We start from the raw sequence: 27,592 nt of genomic DNA on the forward strand, positions 1-27,592 counted from the left end.
GTAATTTTGCTACTGTTATGAATTGTAATGTAAATATCTGGGTTTTCTGATGTTCTTAGGTGACCCCTGTGAAAGAGTCATTTGACCACCCCCAGAGGGGTCATGACCCATAGGTTGAGAACCACTGCTTTAAAGGGTCTGCCTTGCAGCTCTCACAGCCCCGTGTCTCCCACACAGAAACAGTGAGGACACGTTGGCAAACAAAACCTTAACCCTGACAACAACTAAACTTTAGGCAGAATATTTAAATAAGAAGAAAAGCAATTTTGAATAGTTTTTGCTACTTTATTTTGTTATAAGAAAAGTGTTTCAAAGTACAAAAATACTAAGATTTCATTGCTACAGTTTGACTGGCTTTCTACTGCTTTCCCTCACCAATCACCTGCCCCGACAAGTGACAGGGTCATTTTGAATTCCAATTTTGAACAAACACCTGCCTAAATGTTTCCTCTGCATTCTCGGTGGATAAACGATCAATGCGACGTTTCCTGGCAATGGCTTGGAATTTCAATCTCCAGAAATGTTGCTTAATTTTCTAACTTCTTATTTTTGTAGATGACAGCCTGACATTGCCAGAAGTGGACAACAGTTAGGAAACTCAGAGGCTGCTGCAAGCCTCATGACCAGGCTTGACGGAGCAGCAGGATGACTGACTTGGCCTTGCACCCGACTTACTAGTAGAGTTCTCCGTCATTGCTCTCTCGGTTGAATTCTCTAAGGAAACATACTTTCCATTCCCTGATGTTTAAGACCTTTTTAATTTCAGAGGACAATGGGCAATATTATTTCCTTTGTGAACTTTCTAGATCGTCCCTGCTCTGTGCTCTTGGTGACTGGCTGATATAACGCACTTGGCATTCACTATTTTGCCTTATGGTTAGTGTTTATAAGTCCATTTCTACCCACCTCTTGATAAATGGGAAGGGATGGATACCAGGAGCATTAAAATATTGTTTTACCAAAGACAGCTCATTGGGCTGCAAGGATGAGCAAAATAAGAAGAAGCACTGAGACCTTGAGTAGCCGGAGGCACCGATGACAGTGGGGTTACTTGGGGGTGATTTCTTCCGAAAAGCATCCATGGAAGCATTGTCGTTACTTCCCAACTCAGGTTGCATGCTTGTGACCTGAGTCCCACTCGATTCTCAACATCCTTTCTCTTGGAACTTGCATATGGTGCTTACTACGGGCTGTCACTTATTACACAGTAGCCCAGATCATTTTCTCTCAAAGGGAAAGAAAATTTTGGTGGCAGCTTACCAGGGAGGAAAATATATCTCCAGTAAACGCTTATAAAAATGAACCAAAGATTATTCTCCACAAGGTGGTTTATACTAATTTTGAGGTCTAGAGGGGGTGAAGACAAAGCGGATTTGAAGAGCTGCATCACTTTTGTGGTCTCCTGATCCATGCCTCAACAGACACGATGCCGAGACTAAAATTTTGGGTTATATTCCTCTGAACTTTTGCATTGTCACCACATCTTGATTAAAGGCTTTTGGGTAGAACACTGATGGTTCAAATGTGGCATCATGGTTGTTCTTTGATAATACTGTTTTTTTTTTTTTTTTTTTTTTTTTTGCTGACTTTATGACATCAAGACGGGAAAGCATATTACAACTCAAAACAATGAAACGGAAAACATACAAGGAATTCTAAGAGTCAGAAAACACTGGTAAGTAAAGAGTGTGGCTTGAGTACCAGGGACATGTTTGTACAAAAGTAAGTCTGAGGGAAACTCTACCCCTTCATCCTTCTTCTCCCAGCCCCGCCCGGTGAGTAACAGAGTGGCTTATCCTATCGTACCAGCCATGGTTTCACGCTGTACACGTGTGGCCTGCTCAGGGCACGCAGGGCTTTTAGTGTAGTTAGTTGTCTTGCCACAGAAGTGTCTTGAAGCAGAGCTGGTGGAACCAACTGTCTGATCACAGTTGGCCCCAGGCAACTCTGTGTAATACATACCGCAAACAAGCTTCTTCCTTCTTGGAAGAACCCACGAATCAAATTGGTAAAGAAAATAAAAACCCAATGCAGGTCCCTATGCAGCAAATCTCCTTACGTGTGTTTTTTCCCCCATGCACCTCACCATGAGGTAAACTTCTGTTCCAATGGACAACATTCTTGATGGATGCCTTTTTTTTTTTTTTGTAGACTCTTCCCAGTTTGAAGATCAAAAAATGTACCTTCAACTTCCCAGAGTATGTCAGAGGAGGCACTCACGTCTTGGGTCAAAGGCAAAGCCCATCAAAGCTACAGTTTTAAGCCAGTCTGAGGGCCTGACGTTTGGCACAAGATGGGCATGGCTGTCGGGAATGGAGGTGCTGCCGCGGCTTGGTCCTGGGCTGCTGCAAAGTCTGGAAATTTTATAGCTGGTATGACATCCCTCCGCGTCAGGCTCCGATAAACTCGCTGCTCGGTGGTGCTGCCCGTAGGTATTCTGCATTTTCAGCTGTGGGACCCTTAAAGATGCCGTTTGGCTTGGCTTCCTGGGGAAAGAAGTCCTGTTGGTAATCGGGGTTGTCCAGGCTCATTTGGTGGCTGCCTTTTGGAGCCCAGAGGGCAGTGCTGGCAAAGCCACCGCTGACACAGGGAGGCTGGGCAGTGTTGAGATACTCAGGGTTGCCCACTGCATTGCTATGGGGATTTTGATAATGCAGGTCTCTGCCAGCAGCTGGATGCAGGGGCTGATTGTGATAGACAGGGTTCTGCACAGAGCCTGCTGGCCTTTTGGGGACAGATTGGTTTATATATTCTGAAAAGAAAAAGAAAGCACATGTGAATTAGTAAAGCTTCATCCCAAGATTCCCAAAGCAGAACTTCATGGCTCTGAAATTTCTGGGAACTCTGCAAACCTCTTCAGTGAGACAACTGACGTCAGAGGGCAAGGAAGTTCTGGGAGTACTATGGAGATGACCAATAAACTGTGATATTTTCTGTTCTTCTCAAAGCAATGTGCACATGTGGTTTTTTGCAAATTTAATGGAAGATGTGTAGGGTGTGTGTGAAAGAGAGAGAGAGAAAAGACACATATATCCATCTTTTGTATGTAGATGAATACATACATGGACACTTTCTCTACTCGCTTCCAACCCAACAAATCTGCAGAAAACCCAGCTGTAACTTGCCTTTGACACAGGCATGCTCACTTTCCCGTTTCTTTTTACTCCCTTCACCATATCTACAGATATGCCAGTCTCCACCTCTGGATGACTTGGAAAGAAACAACCGACTCGTGCCAGAGGAAATGAAGGCAGACGGCAAGGCCAATGACTATTTCCCGAGCAAGCTACTCACCAGGCACAGGGAGGAAAGTGTCGTCTATGCTGTCCTCATTTAAGGCACCAGTTGGGTCAGAGCTGTACCGCTGCAAGAAGCTGTCTTCCTTGAGACGACAGCTCTGCTGGAGAAAGAAGCCAGTGAGGATTACTCAGACTTTGTTATAGATTAACTCCACCTGTGGTCTCATTAAAATGCACATTCACGCTGGCTACGGTGGCATGTGCTTCTGACTTCAGAGCTCTAGAGGCTGAGACATGAGGATCATGAGTTCAAGGCCAGCTGGGCTACATAGACTCCATCACAAAAACAGACAAAGTAGACTGGATGGAGTCTGGGTCTGGGAAAGCTGATTTCTGACAAGCTGCAAAGTGATGCCTGTTCCATTGGGTTAGAGACCGGCAATGTCTTGATCAGTACATCTAACAGAATGTCCTGAAGGGATGGCGATGCCTTCTAATCTGTGTTGCATAATAAGGCCATCACATGCCACACGTGGCTACTGAACACTCGGGATGTGTGACGAGTTGAATTTTATATTTTATTTTATGCTATTTAAAACTGAATTAGTGGTGTGGTGGCTTCTGCACTGCACTTCATTATGTTCTGTGTGACTTGGAAGGCTCATGCCAACACTAGTGGCACCCCTACAGATCCTGCTGGTAGATCTGCTGGAGACCTGAACATCTTCATTTCTAACAGCTTTAGGGGATGCTGATGCAGTCTACCTGTGAACTACACTTCCTGTGGTCGTGCGATAAGTAATCACTTTGACGGCCTTAGGATTCCGGTCAAAGAAGCCATGGTGTGGAAAAGAATGTGCAGCAAGGCACGTCAGCAGATGTGGACAGAGATGGGCACTTTCCCTGTGTAACAGGACTTGGAAACCAGCTTATTTGATGCTGGTTTGTAACATGTTCATACATACCCCATTTCTGTTAATGCAAGCCACAGTGGAACTGTTGCTGTTTGCACTCTGGAAAAAAAAAAAAAAAAAAGAAAACAATGTTGCTCAGGTACACTGGTACATTCTCACCCATTTCTAGCAGATGCAGGAGGTAGGTCTCACTGAGTAGAAATATTTCAAGGTGTTTAATGTTTTGGATGGAAGCAAATTTTTTTTGGAGAGAAGATTTTTGTCTTGAATTACAGCTTTAGGAAAACTAGGCAACAAAATAAATAACTGTTGATTATGATGCTAGGTTCTGTTTTGTTAGAATTTACTTCTTTTTCTCCAAGTATAATCTAGAAAATGGCAATTAATCAATATAAACCATGGGAGGAGGGAGCGAGAGAGCGAGAGAGCGAGAGCGAGGGACAGAGAGAGAGAGAGAGAGAGAGAGAGAGAGAGAGAGAGAGAGAGAGAGCATACCAGAGAACTCAAGAGGGGAGTCCGAGATGTGGATGGGCTGCTGAAGAAGCCTTGCTGTGGGATCAGATACTCGTCAGCATCAACCACGTCTTCCATGTCCTCTTCATCCATCAGGGCTCGGTAAAAGTTGGAGTCTGTAGGGCTCGGCAAATGCATTCTTTCATCCCCCTGGGGCAGAGATTTTGAGACCATTAGAAAGGGCAACGGAGCTGCTCTTCTGCTTCCTGGCCACAGAGTGAGAGTCTCTATCAACAGGTGTCTGCAGGCTTGTCAGTTTAATTATCATGTGACCTCCGTGGCTCTCAGATACACGGCCCTTGGCATACTAACGTGTGGATGCTTTGCAAGGTAATAAAAGACACAAATCTGGTTCTGACAGCCTGCATATGAAAAACCGCTTAAGAGGAAGGAGAAGAAGAAGCAATGGGGGGACATTTACTGTCCTCTACACAATGTTACACAAGGAGTTTTGCATATATTATTTTACTGAAGCTTAAAATCCACAAAGTCAAATGATCTTGGTTTTGTTACTTCAGAAATAGATGAGGAAATGGGCTGATTGGTTGTACCAGGTGGCACAGGGATGAATACAGAGTCAAGGATGGAAGCCATGTAGGTTGCCAGTGAAGTCTCGCTTCTCTGTTTAGCCAAGCCAGGGCTCTAATGAGCCAAAATGTAAGATGACTGACATGTGAACCTGAGGAACAGGTTGGGTCCAGGTAGGACTGCTCAAATGACAGGGTGACTTTGGAGCTGGGTGGAACCCACCGCTTATCCCCATGTAGTTCAGAATCATTGTGTTGTAACTGAGGCAGCTCCAATACACAAAAGGATTTATTAACAAGAAAATGTCCCACAGGTTGTGTTGACCCAGCACAGTGGTATCAGAAACTGTTGGAAGGATTTTGACGATGGAAGTACAAACTGTAGCCCGGTACCTGGATAACAAGGTAGCGCTGGGGGTCTCGGGCCATTTTGGAGAATTCAACAATCAACTCCCGGAACTTTGGGCGGCTATCGGCATCTATCATCCAGCCTGAGAAAAGAATGAAGAAAAGTAGAGCAATTAGAGCCTGCAAGAAATGGTCAAGAGGGCGTCACTTAGAGAGAGCACTTATGCTACGAGCTTTCTAGGCAAATGAATGATGAAGACACAGAATCTTTGGGGCCGACTTCGCAACCTCGGCACAAGAGCTGACACTGGTTGGTTCTCAAAGTCCATGAGAAGTTGCTGTTGCCTTTAAGGGATCGAACCCAGGGACTTGTGCATCCATTCCCAGCCCTACACAATACCCTTAAGTCAGAGCAACAATAAGATACTTTCATGTTCTTACACCTGTTCTTCCTTAGTCATCATTGTTACACTGTGGTCTTCAATGACCACAGAGCAGTGCTGTGTAGCAGTCACTACAGGACTGCTCTGACTTCGGTGTGCCTCCACACTGTCATTGGCCCCACTTCATAGCCTTCCAGACTGGAAACCAGATTAAATTCAGAGAAATACCAAAGCCTTTTACAATCAGTTACCATCCATACACAAGACAAGGCTACATCCATGTCCTATTATTTATTTATTTTTCCCGTGCTGGGGACTGACCCTAGAGCCTCATAAAGCTATTACCTTCTGTGTGAAGATATATTTAGCAGCCACGTTGGTGCACGGGATTGCACAATGATCTAAATATAGATTCAGTGATGGGGAGGATAAACTGCGGACTTGAAATCACTGTGCCTCTTGGGGATTCACATTTATTTTGTTTCAACTGGATGTCAAACTATTTTAGGCCAAATTGCTATGTGACCTTAGACATATATCATGTAACCTTTCTGGGCCTCAGCTTCCTCAATCCAAACCAAAGCAGTGAGAAAAGATCAACTCTCTGGTCTAAAGTTCAGAGATACATTGTTATTTATATTAACCCAGCTGTGCTCTGGTTAGTTTGTGTCTACTTGAAATAAGCTAGAGTCATCTGGGAAGAGGAAACTTCAATTGAGGAAATGCCTCCATTAGATTGCCCTGTCAGCAAGTCCACGGGCCTTTTCTTGATTAATGAGTCATGTGGGAGGGTCCAGCCCACGGTAGGTGGTGCCACCCCTAGGCTGGTGGTTTTCAGGTGTGTAAGAAAGCAGGCTGAGGGAACCAGGGAGAGCAAGTCAGTAAGTAGCATTCTTCCATGGTCTCTGCTTCAGAACCTACTTCCGGGTTCCTGAGTTGAGCGCTTGCCCTGGCTTTCCTTGACGATGGACAGACAGTAGGCTGTTAAGCCTAATAAACACACTCCTCTCCAAGCTGCTTTTGGTCAGTGTTTTATCACCACAACAGAAAACAAACTGAGGGAGCCCGTGCCTCTGCCATATTCCTGTGCTATGCTTTGATGCCAAGGTTCTCACATGTGCAATGTTACTTTCAGAGCTGAGCACACTTGTGATTTGTGTGGAATAAGAGCACTGATCCAAATGCACACTCCTGTTGGGATTAAAATGATTAACTGCTATACTACAGGAGACCTCACGTAAACCCACTGTTTGAAAGGTTTAAGCCGGAGCAGAAATGTTGATTCCATCCAGTTCCCATGGTTACTCATCGTTAGGCATTTTGAAAACATTAAGTCTCTCTGGCAACAGGTCTCAAAATGTAAGGCAACTTTGTAAGGTCATTGGACAACTCAGAGAATAGAATACTTTGGAATAATGGATTATGAAAGACTTTAGTTTATTTGCTTGCAAATATGGGAAAATATGAGGTCAGGATGAGTCAAGCAAGTGATTCCTAAAGAATGTTTGCAGGAGGTGTTTATGACGTTTCTGGAATTGTGTGCCTGCCTTAAAGACTGATGATGTTTCTTCAGGGAAATGAAGGCCTTGTATATTTGGCTAAGAGTAGTTAAGTCCTTCCAGACCCATCTCCGTGAGTATGGATGGTCACCCCAGTCACTCACACTTGACCATGATCATGTAGACATCGATGGTGCAGATAGGTGGCTGTGGAAGGCGCTCTCCTTTCTCTAGGATGGACGAGATCTCACTTGCAGGGATTCCATCATAAGGCTTGGACCCAAAGGTCATCAGTTCCCACACAGTGACTCCTGAGCAGACAAAGCGGGCAAGGAAAGTTATTGCTTCATGAGTTAATGGGCAACACACCACTTAATCTTTAGTCATTGTTGTTGCTAAGTATTTAAAAACTTATGTTCCCATAGCCTTGAGCCATTGGTTTCACTACTGATACCTTTGGTTTGCCTATCAGGTAGGATAATACCTTCTGTTTCGTAGCATGGCTTCAAGGATCTAGTAAGGTCTTATACATAAAATGTTTAGCTTATTGTGAGGCATATAGCTGCTGACTGATAAGTGGAATGGTTCAGTAATAACCGTAAGATAAGGACAACTGTGGAGTAAGAGTTTGCCACAGAACAAGGTCCGTCCACTTACCCAGCTGTCCTGAGTGCCTTATACTCACAGTAGTGGACATAAGGACTGCACGAATATGGTTGTAAACTGCAAAGCATTTGACATAGAATGTTCTTTGTCCTAGAGCTAGTATAATCTGATATATCTGCTTCCATGGGAAATGTTCAGGGTAGCCTGAGTTTGTGCTTCTTGCTGATGACCACCCATGTCTGGGTCAGAATAAACTACCCCTGATTCCCTTTGAGGTTGTATTTCATAATGGCAGTATTTTCCAACCTTTCCATGAACGGCTGGGAGAAATTCAAGGACCAAGCACCAGACACAGCAACCAAGGGCATTACTGGTGAGGCCACAATAGGCTCAAGATAAGAGAAGAGCATGCAAGGCAGGCTTAGCAAGAGTGGCCGTCCTGTGCACAGGAAGCAGAGTCCTGTGCACGGCTATGCTGTGTTGAGAAGAACTGGGCCCTGGAGAGGTGGTTCTTTCTTGAGCAACAAGTAGCAACTGTTTTCCTGTTCTTATTTACTTCCTACAGTTATCCTCATGGGTCACCCTTGTCAAGCTGCTCTCTTTGACACGGAGATATTAAATCAAGTACCAGATGAAACAACCATCTTGGCCGTTTCATGAGAAAGCATCGTTTCTCTATCAGAAATGCTTCCCCCATGAAACCTCATTTGTTGTTTTTCCTTGGTTCCCTTCAAGTTCAAAGCAAGAGCTTACGTCTGTTTGACTTCTGTAGGCAGAGGCTTAGCCCACATCCTGGCCCTCTTCCCTCTACGACCTCCCTTGAAGCCTGAGTTCATGGCTGTCTCTATTGATACTTGATGTGGTAGTTAGGCTTCATTTCCTTTGTCAGATTCTCTTAGTGCAGTAGACAGACACAGCAACTCCATTATTAATGCTCACTGTCTTGAAAGGTAACACTTGCATGTCAGAGCACATAATGTCAATTAACAAATAATAAGAACCAGCTTAGCCCTAGTACAATTTCATTAGCGTCAGAGTTTTGACTCACCATAGCTCCAGACATCACTTTGGTGTGTATAAATTCGGTGTAAAATTGATTCCAAAGCCATCCATTTGATAGGTACCTTGGGACGATGGGAAATAAAGCAGCAAGAAGACTATTAGCTTATAGCTGAAAAATCTAGTCGCTCTAGGTGTAATTACAAATGACTAATGTGGAAAGCCAGTTGACCTCCCTGCCAGGCTTTGGGTTTTCCTCTCAGTAGGGGTTTTTAAATATCCCAGAGAGCAGATGGTCCCAGAGCCACTTCATGAAAGCTGTAGCTGAGAGCATTTTGGGAGATGGACTATTTTGCCGAACTAAGGCTGTGGTATTTCCCTGCAGCCCTAGCTCCCAGACTTTGGGTTATGTTTTCAATAACCAAGTTCATGGGGTTGATGGTGCTATTTAGGGCCATGCTGTCAGCATGACAAGAGGGCTGTAGCTGGGGATGGCTGGGGGTCATCTAGGGGGTCTGGCAGGGCTGTGCACTCCTCACTGCTGTGCTGAGGCCTTGAAGGAACTAAAAACAATACAGAGGGAAGATAGCCAGCCCCCTCACTACCAGTCCCCAGCGTGAGTCACACAGACTCACCGGAACTCCCAGAACAACACAGCTTATTCAATATGAGTCTCAAGAGAGGGTATTACTAAATTAGCTGTGATATTTCCCAGCTGGTCTTTTGAAGGGTGTTTTCCTCCTGGAGGAGGGAGTTGAACTCAACAGTTGCTAATGTCACCTGGAGTTGGGAGCTTGCTCTCTTTAGCCTCAGGGGTGGGGGGTGGGGGGTGGGAGGTGGGGGGCTGTCTCCCTCTTCACTACCTCTCCCACCAAACTCCATTCACAAGGTAGGACATGACCCTGACTAGACCCCAGGTCATGGTGGCAGCTCCTGTGACCTCACTCAGAATGTTTGACAAATGCTGCCCACAGCTGACAGGTAGGGGGATGGGTCTGGATGCCAGGGAGATGCTTCCTGATCTACTATTAGGTCCTTACTTTGCCTCCCTCTGCATGGTATTCTTTCTCTTCAGCACCAAGCAGTTTGGCCAACCCAAAATCTGTGATCTTGACATGCTGTGGTGTCTTCACCAGCACATTCCTAGCTGCCAAGTCACGGTGCACCAAGCGCCGATCTTCCAGGTAGTTCATGCCCTGAAACACAGAGGGCCCTGAAGTGAGAGAGTGGACCATCCAGAGGCTCCCCAGTGTCTTTTGAAGGTGGGTGCTCATGCACCTGAACTCAAGGTTAAGTCCGAAAGAATCCCTGGGCTGCTCCACACCAGGGGACATAGTGTTAGCCTTCATACTCTGTAACTCGAAGTTGGTAAACATTAGTAATTATCTGAATAAATAGGGGGTGGGATGGGGGTAGGTGGGGGAAGCGAGGGAAGAGGAGGGTGAGGGAAAAAGGGTTGGTATGTAAAAGGAAAGAAAATCTTTTTTTTTAATAATAAAAACTACACACACACACACACACACACACACACACACACACACACACACACACACGTAGAGGAGACCAGTGGTAGATAGAGTAAGACTCAAAGGTTGGGTGCAGACCTAAGGTGGCTGCTTCCCCTACAACTTGCTACCTGGAGCCTCTATGAGGCCTCAGGCATCAGCTCTCTCTTTATCTTAAGGGGGCTAGTGCAAATCTCACTAGACTATGGCAAAGCAGGGTTCCTTGGTGGATTTCAGGCATCCTTTTGTCATTTTCCTTGGGCTGTCTTCTGTGAATCACTACCAACAAAGAAGACTTTGCCCAGTGTTGAGTATGTTTTACAAGACACCATTCTTTACCACCTCCATGGCTGCTCCACAATTCTGCTGCAACTGGAATCACCGATACAATAGCAATAAAGAGGTAATGCTTGAAATGTAGTCGGCACACTGGTGCACAGTGAATTCCCAGAAACACTCCCTTTGAACTGCTGTCTTTGCTTAAACCTTCTGGCATCCCTGTCACAGGCAGTTTTCCTCCTGCTGGCTGACGGGCATCACGTTTGGCTTCTACTCCTTCTCTGGTGTGGGATCAGCTGAGCTGGGCTCCCCTGGAGTTTACCTTGATTTGGATACTAGCTTACCAGCAATGCCTTCTCTATGCAGGGCCAGGCTCGTCCGGAGGGACACGTGAGAAGGAGTCAAGTGTGCTGAAGTCTTGTGTGTTTTGTTCTACTCTCTCCTCTATTTGCAAATACACCTGTCCTCTCTGGCCAGGAGGGTGGGCTCCATCGCCTACTTCCTATCAGACTAATACTTTATGAACTCTCCTGTACAGAGCTGACCTAGAGCAAGGCTTGCTGAGGACACCCTGGAAATGTGAGACTTGAACCAACTCTTCTTGTCAAAGTGTTTTCATGATGGTGGATGCAACTCCACTTTAGTGCATTGTCAGAGTAGACCTATAGACAAGGATCATCCCCTAAACTTCTGGGCAAACTGCTTGTTTTTGCACAGATTCTCACATAAAAGATTATTGTTGACTTAGCCTATGAGAATGAAATAACGTTCTTTTTGAGCACAGAACCAGCCATCTCAAGAGAGTAGATTTCCAGGAGGCTGCTATCAAAACTCAGCTTTGAGTTGTATTTTGGAAACCCTTGATGTCTTTCTTTCCTCGGAAAATAAATCACTGTCCACATCTCTTGTGAACAAGAACTATCCCCCTCTCTATCATATTATTTAGGAAGTGCCTATGTATTTTAGATGCTGTTCAGGTTATGTGTTTCTTTTTGAAGATTTGCATGCTCAAGGAAATAAAAGTAAAGAGGAAACCGGCAGTGTCTTTTCTGGACTAGCACTTCCAAGTTAGAAATCACTGATGGGGAGCGAAAGGACAGGAAGGAGCAGAAGCCAGAGAAACAGTTCCAAACACGAGACTCCCTCTCTCTGCCCCTTTCTCTTGTGTGATGGCACTTCAGAGGGTGCTCCTTCCTCAGCTCCAGCCACCTCTCTGATTTATGGAACTGTAACTGTTCTGGTCTTTGGTGCCCTTGTGTCTTCTAAGAGTAAGGACTCTATATACTAAATATGATAAACTTTTCCCCACTAGAAAAGGGGGTGATAACACTTGGCCTTCTGCCTGGGTAGAATGTCCTCACTGGTTCTCCCCTCCACTCTCCCCCTTCCCTCTCTCTCCCTCCCTGCCCCCCTTTTCTTCTCTCCTCTCCCCTCATCCTTACCCTCTCACCCTTGCTATCTTCTATTACTGTCCAGCATGTCTTTCTTTCATTCATTCTTCACATTGGGAACTACTGTGGGGATGTTGCACAGGCTTAAAGTGACAAGTCTCTATGCAGAGGACCAGTCACCCTCTCTCTCCTTCTGCCTTTATCTAAAGCTTCTTGTCTTTTGTCCACTTATTAAATTCACAAGGAGATCTTGAGAGGGCATTTCAAACTCCACGCAACTACCTGTATTGACTTTTATTTCGCTGCTTTAAATGTTTAACAGAGACCCAGGTGTGGTGGTGCACTGCTGTAGTCAGATTTTCAGTGGTAGCTCCAGGAGGATTGGGGGATCAAGGCTACCCTTGAATCCAGTCTGGGCTCTATGAGACACTGTCTGAAACAACAATAAAATGCTCAACACAGATGTGGTTCATGGGACACATTTTGAGCATTTGTTAAACGACGAATAATTTAATGAATGACAGCAGCAATGCTAAGTACTGAGGATGTACCAGTGACCACCACAGTGCAGCAGCCTCTCTGTTTAGGTACCTACAGGGCCAACTTGTTAGAGACCTGGAGCAACCCGCTTCTCAGACAAGTTCTCAGTCTCCAGACACCATGGGGATTAATCCTAATTTCCCCTGCTGTGGCCTGTGAATGAAACTTGCTGGCTGGGCCAACACTGCTTGTGCTATCAAAATCAAAACAACAAAAATCTAGTACTTGGTGGTGTGTCAAGAACTCCCTGTCATTGTGCGAGCCTGATAAACCCATGGAGCCCTGCTGGCTCATCACACCCACAGGCTCAGGGCTTTCAAGGAGCATCATGGCTTTACTATAAACACAGGTTTCCTCAGAAAAGGCTTGGAAAAGCCAGAGGGGAGTGCCCACATGCTCTGAGGTACACAGCTCAGCAAGGGTCTTAAGTAAACTGGGGACAGAGAGATTAGATCCATTGTAGACACATGTCCATCCACTTCGCTCTGCCACACACTTTCAAGGCAGTTTGAGAGGCCATCTCAGAATCCAACAGGGTTATATTTTAACAGGTCACTAAAGATAAGAGCTGTGATATTGCTTATGAACTCTCAGAATCTAAACAGTAATATCAGCACTGGCTCCTGTAGGGCCCCTTGGGAGGCTCATTTCCTGATTCCTCTTACTTTAATTGAGCTTAACATATTTATTTTTGTTTAATTGCTATAGGACAGCGAGAATGGTTTTTGAAAAGCTGAAGTTAAGAAGGGAACTTAAGGAGCCACACTGGAACTTCTGTTGAAAAGGGCTGGCCTAGTTGTGTGTCTCACAGGGATATCAAAGGTCTTTCTGGCACGTTACCCTGCTGCAGAACAAGAAAGGGCTGAGAGTAGAGAGTGACATTTAAAGGCCAATTTCCCAAGGGTTGTACATCCCACATGTCTTGGGCAAAGTTCAGAGAGGCTAGAGCAGGATCCATTTCTGTTCTGCCCTAGAAATCCCGATAAGGATAATCCCAGACTTAGTGGCCCCCACACTTTCCTGTGCAAGGAGGGAGAGGAGCAGGGAGACAGCTGGGGAGTGTTTCTGTGCTCCAGCATCAAGTGCAGGACAAGAATGTCAACATACGAGCAAGTGTACATGCTGCTAAATGCTCACTCTATACCTGCTGGATTTTGGTGAACATGCTTTTTATGTTTATATTTTCAAGGGTTCAGCTTATGTTGACTGCTTATACTTAACTATAACTTTTTTCATGATGAAGGATGAAAGAAAAAAATTTAAAATAATTACAATAAAGCAAATATTTGGTCCTTCTAGTATGGGTACTGTTGTATTGTGCAGTTATTTATGAGGGGTGTGTGTGTGTGTGTTTTGAAGGCAAACGAATCTTATAAGCCCTTCCTTCTGTGGGCAGGAGCAGTGAGTGCCTTGCATCACTCTCCACTTTGGTGTTCTCTGTCACTGAGATGGGAGGTCCACCCAAATGGGAATGTGCAGTCCTGCCCTGAAGCCTGCAGAAGCCATGGTTGAGGGAGCAGATGTGAGTGGTAAAGACCAGCGTCCAGCTGGCACCGGAGTAGGAAGCTGCATATTTGATGGTATACAGAGCAAGTGGGAGCCTCTCTTCTCCCACACGTATCTGCGCAGACAGTAGCTCCTGTTTCAGCTCTTACCCACTCGCCTTCCCATCCTCTCCTCTCCTCTACGATGACAGAACTGCGTTGCTGTAGCTTTTCTTACAGGACTTTCGGCTTCCAAGGCTTCCATTAATTAGCCTGATAACCTACACTCCAAAAATATTAATTCACAGCTCCAGAAATAAACCATTCTTAATTTTTATTGTGGGAACCTAAAACCAAGACTGACTTAAATGTAGTTCGGTGCTCACAGAGTTGTGGTCTCCCATAAACGCCCATAAACCAGTCTTCCTGAGATTCCCTGCCTCAGACAGCGGTCTTGAATATTCCACAAAATCCTGGTCCTAGAACCGTGCACAGGTGTTGGAGTCAGTCAGATGTTTGTCTGAAAGTGCAAATCTGTGAGATCTCAATCCCAGTGACAAGCAAAGCTCTGGTGTCCAGAGTCTGGGGAAAGGACTAGCTCATGCAACTTTGTTTATTGTAGGGTTCTGCGATAATGTGTGCTCACATGAGTTAAGGGTACGGACAGGAGTGGTGTTTGCCAAGGTGAATGGATATTTCATGACCTTAACTTTGAAGTGATATAGTTTTGGGTTTATCAGTTTTATATTCCAAGAGGAATGTACATACTTAAGGAGCTCATTCTAGTAAGTGGAAGCTTGTGGTAAACTTTGAAGTGAGGTGGTTGGGAGACTCCCTAACCCTTCCTAACTTAGGTCTCCTGAGGCTCCTCAGGTTATATGTACAGAAGAGAATCATTTTTTGCCATAAATGGTAAGGAGAGTATAATTCTCTTACAGTCTCTCAATCCTCTACTGGTTTCTTCCCTAAACTGCCTCCCATCTCTCTCCATGTTTCTTCCCCTCCTTCCCCTCCATTTTCAAGCTTCTTAGCAGGTTAGCTCAGACAATGGACTTGTATAACCACCAATGTCTAGAAAACTTTTGAAGCTGGTCAATGCTTTTGTGGGTCAAGGAAGGTATTTGTGAGTCAATAGATCCTACTTTGAAATCCTAGGACTTGAGTTTGTGCTCAGCCACTAAATGTCTGGGAAGTTTTTCTTTGCTCTTGGAAAAGGAAAACTGTAATAATGAGATAAGTTGCCACTAATGCAGGAGCAAAGTTTTCTCCTGTGCACCCGGGAAAACATCATGCTCCTCCCCGTCAGGGGTGTACACTCCACCACTTGGCTGGTTCAATCCAGCACAGTAAGGTTTCCTTGTGAATTCCCGAGCAGGCATACCACAGGCAAAGAGTGAACTGCTCCAATCAAAATAATATACACAAGACTTCCAATCAAAATAATATACACAAAGTACAGCAGCACAACAGTGGCCCCAAATAAGAGGCAGAAATTATGATTAACATTATGTAGAAAACTATCTTAAGAGACAGTCAAACCTCAGAAACACTGGCAGCTCATGCTTGAACGGCACCCACACTATACAGATGCGGTCTGTGGTGGGCACTATCATGCTTTCAGAGGGGTGGTTTAGAAGTCACTCAAACTTCCGATGTGAATGTTAAGATAAAGGGGAGAGGGAGAAAAAAGACTCAAAACCAGACACAGGAAAACATGGGCTAGAAGATGCTACTTTCAAATAAAGTCAAAGTGATAGACATCTAGATCCAAGCAACACGTCAAGCTAGAGCTAGACTGACTTTGACCACTGCTGACCTTGTTTAGCCAGAGAGAAAAGAGAAGAAAGGAGGCAACAGTCAGCAGAAAATGTACTCTGGAACCCAAGGCAGGTGACGGGCTGACTGTTCTCTGCCTTACCATGTAAAAAGACAGGTGGCAGAACACATGAGTGCTCAGCAGCTGAAGAAGACTGAGCAGCTTGCCCAGCTTGCCCAACCCGTGAACACCAGAATCAAGATCTGAATTTACAGTTCACTGAAATGGTGAGCCTATTTTGGTTTGGGCGAAACTCACAGAGACTCTCTGTCTGTCAAGGCAAAAGGATGATATTATTATTACAGCTTGATTGGTCTACCTGCCAACCTTGAGAGAGAGAGAGAGAGAGAGAGAGAGAGAGAGAGAGAGAGAGAGAGAGAGAGAGAGAGAGAAAGAGTAAATGTGTGACAGGAATGGAATCCAGAGTCTTGCATATGTTAGGTAGGCATTCCACGCTGAGCTGTGCCCCATCCTTAAGAGGATTCACTTTTGTGGAACCTGAGATGCTAAGTCTCCTGGAACCTCTGGTGAACTGGGCATCAGAAGTAGTCATGCATGAGAAGCTCGCCCTAGGAAATGTAGGGTTCTGGTAGCCCTTCCCCATTCTGGGATTGAAGTTTGGGAAAGTGGTCACAAACTCAAGAATAAACCATGTCTTCTGAGTGATTGGCATGTAGGAATAAAGGAAGCAGAGTAAACTATGAGGCCGCTTGAAAAAGGAGAGCATCATGTCTCCCTCATGACGAGGGAATCTTGGAGGAAAATGCAAGGGAGAATTCCAGGGTTCAGGAGTGAGGACTTGGGTAGGTCTTCAGAAACCTTTCTATATCTAGTGAAAGTTGTTCTGGATTAGCTAGAGTTCAGCTACGAAGTAGGTGGAATAGTGTCCCCCCAAATTTCACATCTTTCTAGAACTACAGAATGGAACTTTATTTGGAAATAGGATTATGAAAATTTAATTACTTAAAGATCTTGAGGTGTACCAACCTGAATTTAAGATGAGCCCTAAGTCCAATGATTGGCACCTCTTTTCTGTGTATATTTATGGGTTGCAACTTGATGTGTCTGTGAGTGTTCCTGATATGGAGAAAATGAGACAAAGCTAAACAGCATAGCCATGACCTCATCTCTTTGTGGTGAGGGTACTGAAAATCTGCTCTCAGTGTTTTCAAGTCCAGTGATAGCACCTGCATGGGAAAATAAAGGGCACCTGGACAAAGAGACAGGGAAAAGCTAGACGAAGAGCACAGAGAGTTCAGTGAGGCTGGCAGAGGCTAAGGAGTGCTGAGGACCCCGGAGGCTCAGAGAAGCAAGCAATGAGCCTCCCAAGAGACTTTGAAGCCAGTGTCTCGCAGACATCCTGAGGTTGGACTGTTGGCTTCCAGAAATATGAGGGGATAAGCTTTGACTCTGATAAGACACCAAATCTGTAGGACTTCATCATGGTAGTACCAAGAAACAACTACATACGAGCAATAAGCATTTAGCAGCAACAGGAATCCACAGCAACTCAGGCACATGCGGCCCTATTTGAGGACTATTCTGTAACAGTCATTGCTTAACTCTGATATTCTGTGCAGAGCATCAAGACTGGACAACGGCAGCAGCTGAAACCCACGGTTAGACTAGCTGGAGAGGAGTGAGTAGTGAGTGATCCCGATTTTCCAGGTTGCAGCTGAGACATCTTCTCAGATGCCACAGGCATATAAAGAACACGCTGCGGTCTGGATCACTGGGGAGGGGGCTGATGTTTTCCCAGCATGGTCCAGAGTTTCACACTAAGAATCAGGCCTCATCCTATGCCACAGCTCTCAGAAAGAGGTGGTTTGGTCATGTCACATGTGCATGCATCTATGTGTCCGTAGAGATGGGTGAGGCAAGTTCAGCACACACCTTCCTACATGCCAGGAGCAACTGCCACCATGGGCAGAGCCTGTCGACGGGAAGAAATGGCCCAGATCCGGGAGCTCATTTGCCTCTGCTCCTGTGGTCCCTTGCACCTCCTTCAACAACTTAGTCAACTGTCTGAAGAGGATGGAAGTGATGACACGTACTTAGAGACCAGGCTTTACCACAAATTCCTTTAATTTAACCATGTAAAAATGTGCCATTACAGTGAGAAAATAAATCAAACTTTCCAAGTTTGGTGCCAAAATATGATGCAGGGCTGAGGTTGAGATGGGAGAAATTTGAGATGAAAGTCTGAGTCCTTCAGAGTGCCATGGGCAGTTAAATGTTTGGTCTATTTCTCTGTGCTCATCCTCAGCCCACGGGGGTGGAGGGGATTTGTGCTCCCTCAGCCGCTCTCTGGCTTTGGAATATTTCTGTGATGGGAGACACTGAAGTAGCCCTTCCATCGGCCTCTCCAGATATGCACATCAGGCTTTATGCTAGTCCTGGCTCTGCCAACATGTCCAAACCATCTCCATCTTTTTTTGTTTTTGTTTTTTGTTTTTTGTTTTTCGAGACAAGGTTTCTCTGTGTAGCTTTGCGCCTTTCCTGGAACTTACTTGGTAGCCCAGGCTGGCCTTGAACTCACAGAGATCCGCCTGGCTCTGCCTCCTGAGTGCTGGGATTAAAGGCGTGCGTCACCACTGCCAGGCTTTTATTTTTTTGGTTTTTAGAGACAGAGTTTCTCTGTGAAACAGTCCTGGAACTCACTCTGTAGACCAGGCTGGGCTCAAACTCACAGAGATTCCCCTCCCTCTGCCTCCTGAGTGCTGGGAATAGAGTAGTGTGCCACCACTGCCCAGCCATCTCCATCTTCTTAATCCTCCTTCTTCTGATCTCACCCTGTTTTGCTGACCTTACTATGAAGTCCCAACTGAATTAAACCACCATACTGTGCCACAAATCACAACAGTGTTCACCAAGAAGAACTCCAGAGAAAAAAGGACAACATCCAACAGCATCGAACCAGTACCAAGGTATGTGGGCATTGGTTCTGTGCCCAAGCCAAGCAACTGAACTTAATCTAAAATAAAGACACAAACATGCATACATCTTCTCAGTGAGCCCAGTTGCCCAGACTGCCTTTCCACGTGCTCTTACAAATGATCGCATCTTACAAATGGTCTCCTGGAAGACCAAGGCAGAGTACAGCAAGTCAAGGTGCCTTGTACTACACAGAAACATTGCTCCTGCCTCCCAAAGCAGCCACTGGCTCCTCGTGTACCCCAGTGGGCAGAGCTCCTCTTGTGCTCACCTTTGCGATCTGCACACACCAGTTGAGTAGGTACTGAGAGCCGATGTTGTCCTTGTGCTCTCGGACATAGTCCAGGAGGCAGCCATAGGGCATCAGCTGTGTGATGAGCTGGACGGTGGAGGTCAGGCAGATGCCCAGGAGGCGGCAGACATGGGGGTTGTCCACACTGGCCATCACATAGGCTTCCTACAAGGCAAGGACAACAGATGTATTATGATTGCTCCCTGGCAGCGGCCGATGGGAGAGACACATGGATCCCTTTCCAGGTAAAAAGGGATGATTTTGTTCTGAGTTTCAAAGTACATACTCTGTACACAGTGTCAGGGACATTTATGTGAGACTATGAAATACCGATATACTGTGGGATGTGGCCTCTCTTTAGGTGTTGTTGAAGGTCTGCTTGACAGGAAAAGACCCAAATAGAATATGCTATTAGTAAAAGCTTTGATGAAAGGGACCTGAGTCACCCTGATATTTCAGAGTTTAGGAAATGCTAGTATCTTCCTTGAGATGATCCTCCACCCTCCACCTCAAGGCTAATGATGATGCTGTTAGGCCTTTGTGGGGTCTGAGTCTGGATCTCAGGATGTCCTGGACAGTGACTTGCTCACTTCATGAGAAGCCCTGGTCACAGGTACTGTAGACACCCTATTTACAGGAGAGTTCTCTGGGCCATCAGGCAGTCTAGAGGAAGATCTCCCTTCTCAAAACAGCAGGCTTGATTCAGACTGAATGGTGGGAAAGCATTTGGGTCACGAAGCCTGCCCACAACAGCCCTGCAAAGATCATCTGGAGAAGTGCTCTCAGCATACGAGTTCCAGCCTCTGAAATGGATATTCATGCATATGAGACACTCATACACACGTTCACACATGCTCACATACGTACACTCACATACATACACTGAAACATCACACACACCCCCCCACACTCACACACGTATGCTGCAGTATATAAATCTGTTTTACATTCTCTTTCCATTGCCTAGCCTAAATTTAAACTGGAAAGTATATGGAAAAATTATTAGGCCGTGGGATTGCCAGTAAAGCACAAATCACGTCTCTCCTCTGGGTCTGGGAAGCTGTACAATCATAACAGCAAAGAAATCCTCTGGCTGGGCCTATTTTCTCAAGATGTGTTTGAGATTTGGGCACATATTGTATTCATTTTAGAGGGGGAGAAAAACCATCTGCAAATTGGAGCAGTTTGAGACGCTTAACTGCCATAGGCTGATGATGACTGGGACAGGAACAGAGCAGGGGTTGTGGGTGTCAGGCCACACAGAGCCTGGAACTTTGCCAGTTGGTCCTACTAAACTATGATAGACAAACAGAACTGGGCTGTCACTTCCTGCCCACACCCAGCACAATGGGAGTGTTGTGTAGTCGTGTGCGAACGTTCAAGTGAGCTTTGTTCTCCCCTGTTTATGTTGGAAGTGGGGAAGGTGCATTGTGACCCGCAGCAAATATACCTAGTATCCCACAACAATCTCCGAACCAGCTGCAAGCAGGCAGCACTCACAGGGGAGACCCTGGTGGCTTCTGTCCCAGGCTCACTGCAGGGCGGTCTGTCCCTGGGGCTTTGGTGACCCTGAAAAGCCATATTTGTTACGATTGCTGATATGGGTTTTGGATCCTTGCTTGCTGTTTCGCCCAACTCTGAATTATTTGTGTTATGAATGAGGGCAAAGGGTTCCAGGAGATGCTAAATTCCTGGAGAGGCATAAAAATGAGTGGTAGTGGATCAGTGAGCTGGTTCAGTGTGTAATGGTGCTTGCTGTGGAAGCCTGATGGCCTGTGATCCCTGGAGCCCTCAGCCTGTGTAGGGAGGTAAGGAGAGAATCAAGTTTACAAGTCATCTTTTGACCGCTGCACATGTGTCGTGAAACACACATCTCAGGGCAATCCCTTATCATGTACACTTGGATATGAGCTCATGAGTGTGCATGTGTGCCTCATACACACACACACACACACACACACACACACACACACACACATGCATGCACGCACACAAACACACAACTATTTTTAAGACAAGTGAAAGGGTAGGGATTCCTGACATTTAAACATGTTTACCAGTTAATTAAATCACTAAAAATCATATGACAGGGAGCTAGACCACAGGGTAACTGGAACCATTTACAAGCGCATGCCAGTATTTAAAAAGCACATTCGCTGTGGGCTGTTCTTGTGGCAATGTCGATTGATGTTCTACTAAGCCCCTGTTGAAATTGGCCTTAGAACCACAGGCCTTGCTTCCTTCAGCAGAAACCAGTTCCTCAGTGCCCTCGCCCCCACTGAGCCTGCCAGGAACAGCACATAGTCCTACACAGAAGACGTTCTGAGTGCCTGGCAAACCCAGCCTCGTGACAAGCAACCCAGAAGCCCTCAAGGTCATTGTCCACTAGCCACCATAGCCATGATGGCCGACACATGAGGAGAAAACCGACGAGAATGAAGGCAGAGGGAGAATGAGCAACAGAGAGAGGAAGGGGCAAAGGAGCAAGAGTGGGGAGGGGCCTTCAGATGGGGGTGCACTTGACTTTGATTCATTTACTGTAGTCACTTCCAAGCCCCCAAAAGCAGATCTCTTGCCTCCTTTCTGGGGCATAGCTATCATTCAGCATATTTCCAAACTTCAAACTGTCCTTATATTGTTACCTTATAAACATGGCTCAAGTCCACATTACTGGGTGTAATTTATTAGGGCATGCATAATGAATTAAAATGCTAACTAAGGAATCAAGGTTGGCTAAATGATTTTCCTTTTAACAAGTATAAGTGATGGACTGTAAGTAAAACGTCTTCTCAAGCCCCTGTCTGCTTCCCCCCCCCCCCCCCCCCCGGGTATATGAATAAGATTTGGCATTGATTCGCAAGCTTTAAAATGAAAGATGATTTTGCTTGACAAGTGTATTGCCAGCATGCATGACTTTCTATGACACTGCACTCGTGTGTCATCTTTCATAGGAATGGGCAGTGTGGGTTTCCCTTAGCTTCCCTCTCTTCTCTTCAACCTTCTGTCTCAGGATAAGAGTAGTTTTCAACATCTTATTGGAAGCCCTGACAGATACTGAAGTGGGCTCTATCCAGTTCCAAGACGGTCTCTTTGCATTAGCCTCTTCATAGTTGAGTTCAGCCTCTTCATGAGCTAAGAAGGTTAGGAGAAGTAGGAGAAAATTCAGTAGAATTCAAAGCAAGAAGATGCTCTCATGAACATCGTAAACGCTCCAGAAAGTAGCGGTCATCAACATAGGAGATGATGTGTCCATTAACTAGGAGGGGTTCAGAAGGTGGGGCAACAGTCTAGTAGGCTTCACGCTGTTGATCTCTGGCACCTTTAAAAAAAGCCATTGCAAAGACAAGCTAATTCAGCAAAGAAAAATGAATGCTCATTTCAGAAATTGTGATGTACTTCAGACCTCAGCTATAGAAATCTGAGCAGTTTGGGCCTCCATCCCCTCATCTGGAAAACCTGTGCTGGGGAGCATCCTTCGGTCACTATGGTAACACATGCTAAGAAATTAGCATCAAGACTGGCCCTGGGAAACGTATGGCAATTCTGAGCTTTCATTCTTCGGGGTGGAGGGGTAGAGTGATTCTTGGAGAGAACTGTACTTTATCAGGAAGGACGAGAAGAGATGAAAACTGAGTGTTTATGATGTGGTGATGAAAATTATTTAAAATCGAACATTGTGATGGCAGGAAGCAGAGCAGGTGCTTTCTGAGATCCAGAAACTGTGGGCAGCTCGACAGGAAAAGAAACTCACGTCAAGGATTTCCTTGTTGGCTTTTGGAGATGTGGCTTCTCTTAACTCCTTGATGGCCACAGGAATTTTGACTTTCTCACCTTCTGGAATCCAGAGACCCTGGGAAGAAGAAGAAAGCTGACGTTAACCCGAAATCATCATGCCAGGCATCTTGTTACCTTGTGAGATGGATGAGTTTTTTTATTAATGACTCCAGTCCTCAAGGCTCTGCATCGCAAAGCCCACAGTTCTGGGACTCATTATATCTTAGAGGCTCTTCACTACCAGGCTCTAAGAATCTGAATACTTCTTTGCATGAAAACAAACAAATACCACTCTATATCAGAGAAGCCTCTCTTTATGGCAAATGGAGACCATCACAGAAAACCACAACTGGATACAATACAGAGATCAACTGGGAATATTTCAGAGGAGGAGCCAGAAAGATTGTTAAAAGCCAGAATACCAGAGAGTCTGATGTGAAACAGTTTTTCCTAGAAATGGCTGCATAAACAAGTCAAGAACATTGCAATATCAGTGGACATGCTAAGATGGAAGGGTGAAAAACTCATGGGATTCCAGCCCCAGAAAAAGAGCCATAGGTGACTAATGCTTTCTGGGAGAAGGAGAATTAGTTCTCCCAGAGATGAGCCTCCTTATCAGTTGTCCAATGCAGAGAGGTCAGCTCTGAAACCGTATACACACAAACAACAAAAATGGACTTAGCCAGTTGTATTTATGTATTTGTGCATGTATATGCATATATACATATATGTGTATATTTAACAATAATAATGAAAAAGGAGCTATCAACTTGAGAGTAGGAGTCACGAGAGAGGGTTGATGAAGGATACCTGGGAGGGGCAGAGGAAGAAATGGGAGGGGAGAGAGTGATGTAATTATATTCCAGTTAATTATTTAAAACAAACATTCATATAAAACTTCCAAGGGGTTTAATGGCCCACATCTGTAATCCCGGTACTTGACACCATTGCAAGATGATTGAATTTAAGGTCAATCTGGGATACATAGTAAGAGCCTGTCTCAAACAAATCAGGACAAAGCAAAACAAAAAACTATGCTTGAGCTGGTTTGAATGAGAAATGTCCTGAGTGGTCTGTGATTTTTGAATCCTTGGTTCCCAGCTGCTGCCACTGTTTGGAGGATTGTAGGTAGGGCACCTTTTCTGGAGCAAGCACATCACTGCAGGTATGATACGAGATTAAAATTCTCACGCCATTTCCAGTTTGTTCTCACTGCTTTGTGCTTGCATTTGAAGATGTGAGCACTCATCTCCCTGTTCCTGCCACCAGACCTGTAGCCCACTGCCACGCTTCCCTGCCATTATGAACTCTAACCCTCTGGAACTGTAAGTTAAAATAAAGTCTGCTTTAAGTCACCTTGGTCATGGTGTTTTATCATAGCGATAGAGAAGCAACTAATAATACAGCTAATTATAAAGACAGTGTGGATCATTCTAACTGGAATCAGACATTATGAAAAAAATAGACCTAGAAGAAGTACATTGAGATGTCCATTATATGATTTATTCTGACAGTTCAAAAAAAGCAGCCCCTATGTCTCTACCTGCTACATTCCCAATGAGTGCCTCTATTGAGGGCAATGTCATCTATGAAAATGCTTTGGATCTCACAGTGCTAACAAAGAAAATTCCTTTCAATAACCGGGGGTAACACTGCAATTCCTACATCTTCAGCAAAACAGACAGATGTTGATAAAATCACCAAAATGCTGTGGCATCTGATTTACCCACACAGGGCTGAAGAGCATGGCAAACACTGGTTCCCAGGGCCTCATGCAGAACTGTCTCCAGGCATGTTACCTTATATACTGTGCCAAATGCTCCAGAACCCAGAACTTTGATCTTTTTGAATTCCGTTTCCTTCAAGATCCTCAGGAGGGCTTGGTTGGGAGCTTCTCCACTGGGTGTGAGAGGTTCCACAAGCTGTGAGGGAGAAGGAAGCAGACCTGAGATGCTCGCTCTGCATTCCACAATATGTGACATGGATAGTAGATGTACTCAGAGCAAGAGTGGCCAGCAGCTGACAGCATGTGGCCATGCCTTAGTACAAAGCACTCAACACACATGTTCAAAAGGAGAAATGCATACCTTTTCTTCAGGACTTAATAACACACAAGAGAAACCCAGATTCTCTGATACAGGTGTTTAACAAAGCAGCTGCATTTGAGGGCTGTACTTTCCATGTCTGTTTCTGTGTTTTAGTTGACATATAATAGCAAGAAAAATGTTATACCGTAACTGTTGGGGTCATTTCTGTTTATCAAGGACAATGGCTTCTAATGCAGTGCCAGACACAGGGCTAAAGGCTAATGGCTTAACACCCATTCTATAGAGAAGTCACAAAGGAGCAGCCACTTGTGTGGGTGGTGGCATTTTCCCTCCAAAACAACATCTCAATCATGGGGTCATCATAAGATTTCAATGTCTCTCTTCTTGATTACTTTCCTATATACACACACAGGAGCTACCCTTTAGGCAGGCATCAACTCGGCTTTGAATTTTGAAAGACAATGCCTAAAACACGAATGTTTTGTTGAATGGAGATATTGAAATATAACTAATTGTGTATAATTGGACATTTTTTTCCTGGTTCTTCCATCACAGCAAATAATTCATAGCGGCAATTATGTATATGCTATGGTTTGGGCAAATGTCTTCCAAAAACTCATGTGTTAAAAATGGACCATGATGCCATTAGGAAATAGTGGGGTCTTTATAAATGGGGGGGGGCATTAGCTCCCTTTCCCTGCCGTGTGGTGAGTTAATGTGCTCCAACACACACTCCTGCCCCAGGCCCAAAACAATGTTGCTAACCCTGACCTCTTAAAACCATGAGCCGAATTAAAATCTCCTCTTTATACATGGATCATCCTGAGTGTTTGTTACAGGGATAGCAAGCTAAAACAGTGTCTGCTCTATAAAATCCATGCTGCAAGTTCTCAAAGGGAGGCCTTCTCTGCTCTGCCGCAGCTGAGGGTCATGAGGACGGTACTGATCCAAAGGCAGCCAGCCTCACCACTCACCTCTGCCGCAGCTGAGGGTCATGAGGACGGTACTGATCCAAAGGCAGCCAGCCTCACCACTCACCTCTCTTTCCTGGAGCAGGCGGCGGAGAGTACGTTTTCGGACAATGTGGCGCCTTCGCATGAACAGGCCAATCCCAAGGGCCACCACCACTATGAAGAGGAGGCCACCCACAATCCCCGTGGCAATGGATGGGATCCTGGGCCTGGAATGAGGTTGAGAGACAAGAGAATGTAACGGCATTTCACCCATGTCCTGCACCTTTTGATACATAGATAACATTTAAAATGATCTCAGACGCTGGGATACTGTGTGACTTCTAGAGGGCAAAGGACTGGGGGCTGAGTTCCAAGACAGAGTTTCCAGCATTCTTAGCTTCTTTGCCCCAAGTCAGCTCCCTTTCCTGCATGTAAAAAGTTGAGGTCTCCATAGGGCCTGGCATTTGTGGCACACGCCTTTGAAACCAGCACTTGAGGCAGAGGCAGGCAGATTTCTGTGAGTTCAAGGCCAGCCTGGTCTTCATAGTGAGTTCCAGGACACCCAGGGCTACCTAAATAATGAGACCCTTTCTATAAATAAATAAATAAATGAATAGATAAATAAATAAAATAAAAAGATTGGGGTCTCTTTGAACTTCTTTCATAATGATAACTTTTTGTAATCTATTGATGAAGAAAATATATAATATAGAATTCAAAAACAATCCAGACATCAGTAAACTTTTTATTTTTTTTTATTTTTTTGAAAATTTCATACATGAGTACTGTATTTACATCATCGTTGCTTCTCCCATTTTCCCTCCAACTCCCCCCATGTCCCTCCATTCCCTCTCAAGTTCATTATTTCTTCTTTAATTGTTGACACACACACACACACACACACACACACACACACTCATATATAATACAACCAGCTGAGTCCAGTTAGTGTTGCTCATAGTCTCGTATGTTTATGCATTTAGGGATGGTCACAGAAACTGGATAACCTATGGGGACTTGTCTCTGGAGGGATTGATTCTCAGTGTCTTAGCAGCCACTAATTGTCTGTAGCTTTTTATCTAGGGCTGGGGCTTTGTGAGAGTCCACATCCATGTTGGCATGTCAGAGGCACTGTCATTGTGCAGGCCCTGTTTAGACAACTATATTTTTACAAATTCATGAGTGCAGCTTCCTTTCCTATATGGAAGACTCTCTCACAGCAGATATCCTGGTGCTCTGGTTCTTATAATCTTTCTGCTTGCTCTTCCATGATACTCCCTGGACCTGAGGTGTAGGGTTGTGTTGTATAAGTAAGCACTGCTTTTTATATAAATTTGCATCTTGTCCTTTCTAAGAGAACATATATATGATTGAAAAAAATACTAGATATTTTCCTGTGGCCGTGTTGGGAGAACTTCTAGACACATTGAGATCTCTCATAGGGTCCTCTACTTTTGTTATTATGCTCATGTGAACGAACTCAGTGGAAGTAAAAACTGATATGATTTAGACATAAAAAGTATCATTGTTGCTGTAAGTAATGCCCTG

At 45.0% G+C, this 27,592-nt stretch overlaps 1 protein-coding gene across 2 annotated transcripts in view; it reads right to left on the reverse strand.

Annotated features, from left to right (window-relative positions):
* Positions 1-274: 274 nt before the first annotated feature.
* The window catches only part of Egfr (epidermal growth factor receptor), a 171,599-nt gene continuing 144,281 nt past the window's right edge, over positions 275-27,592 (reverse strand). Inside the window, exons 17-28 of one of the 2 annotated variants that reach the window (XM_059275420.1) lie at positions 26,130-26,271; positions 24,843-24,965; positions 23,021-23,119; positions 19,249-19,434; positions 10,069-10,224; positions 9,078-9,153; positions 7,588-7,734; positions 5,587-5,684; positions 4,649-4,816; positions 4,205-4,252; positions 3,295-3,397; positions 275-2,752 (exon numbers count right to left, since the gene is read on the reverse strand). In XM_059275420.1, the coding sequence (XP_059131403.1) occupies positions 2,391-2,752; positions 3,295-3,397; positions 4,205-4,252; positions 4,649-4,816; positions 5,587-5,684; positions 7,588-7,734; positions 9,078-9,153; positions 10,069-10,224; positions 19,249-19,434; positions 23,021-23,119; positions 24,843-24,965; positions 26,130-26,271 (1,708 nt within the window). In that variant the 3' untranslated portion in view covers positions 275-2,390. Of the gene's footprint in view, positions 2,753-3,294; positions 3,401-4,204; positions 4,253-4,648; positions 4,817-5,586; positions 5,685-7,587; positions 7,735-9,077; positions 9,154-10,068; positions 10,225-19,248; positions 19,435-23,020; positions 23,120-24,842; positions 24,966-26,129; positions 26,272-27,592 lie in introns of both variants that reach the window. The other variant, XM_059275419.1, reaches the window with a different exon arrangement.

This window comes from Peromyscus eremicus, chromosome 10 (genome assembly GCF_949786415.1).
Source record: "Peromyscus eremicus chromosome 10, PerEre_H2_v1, whole genome shotgun sequence".
In the NCBI taxonomy this organism is placed as follows: domain Eukaryota; kingdom Metazoa; phylum Chordata; class Mammalia; order Rodentia; family Cricetidae; genus Peromyscus; species Peromyscus eremicus.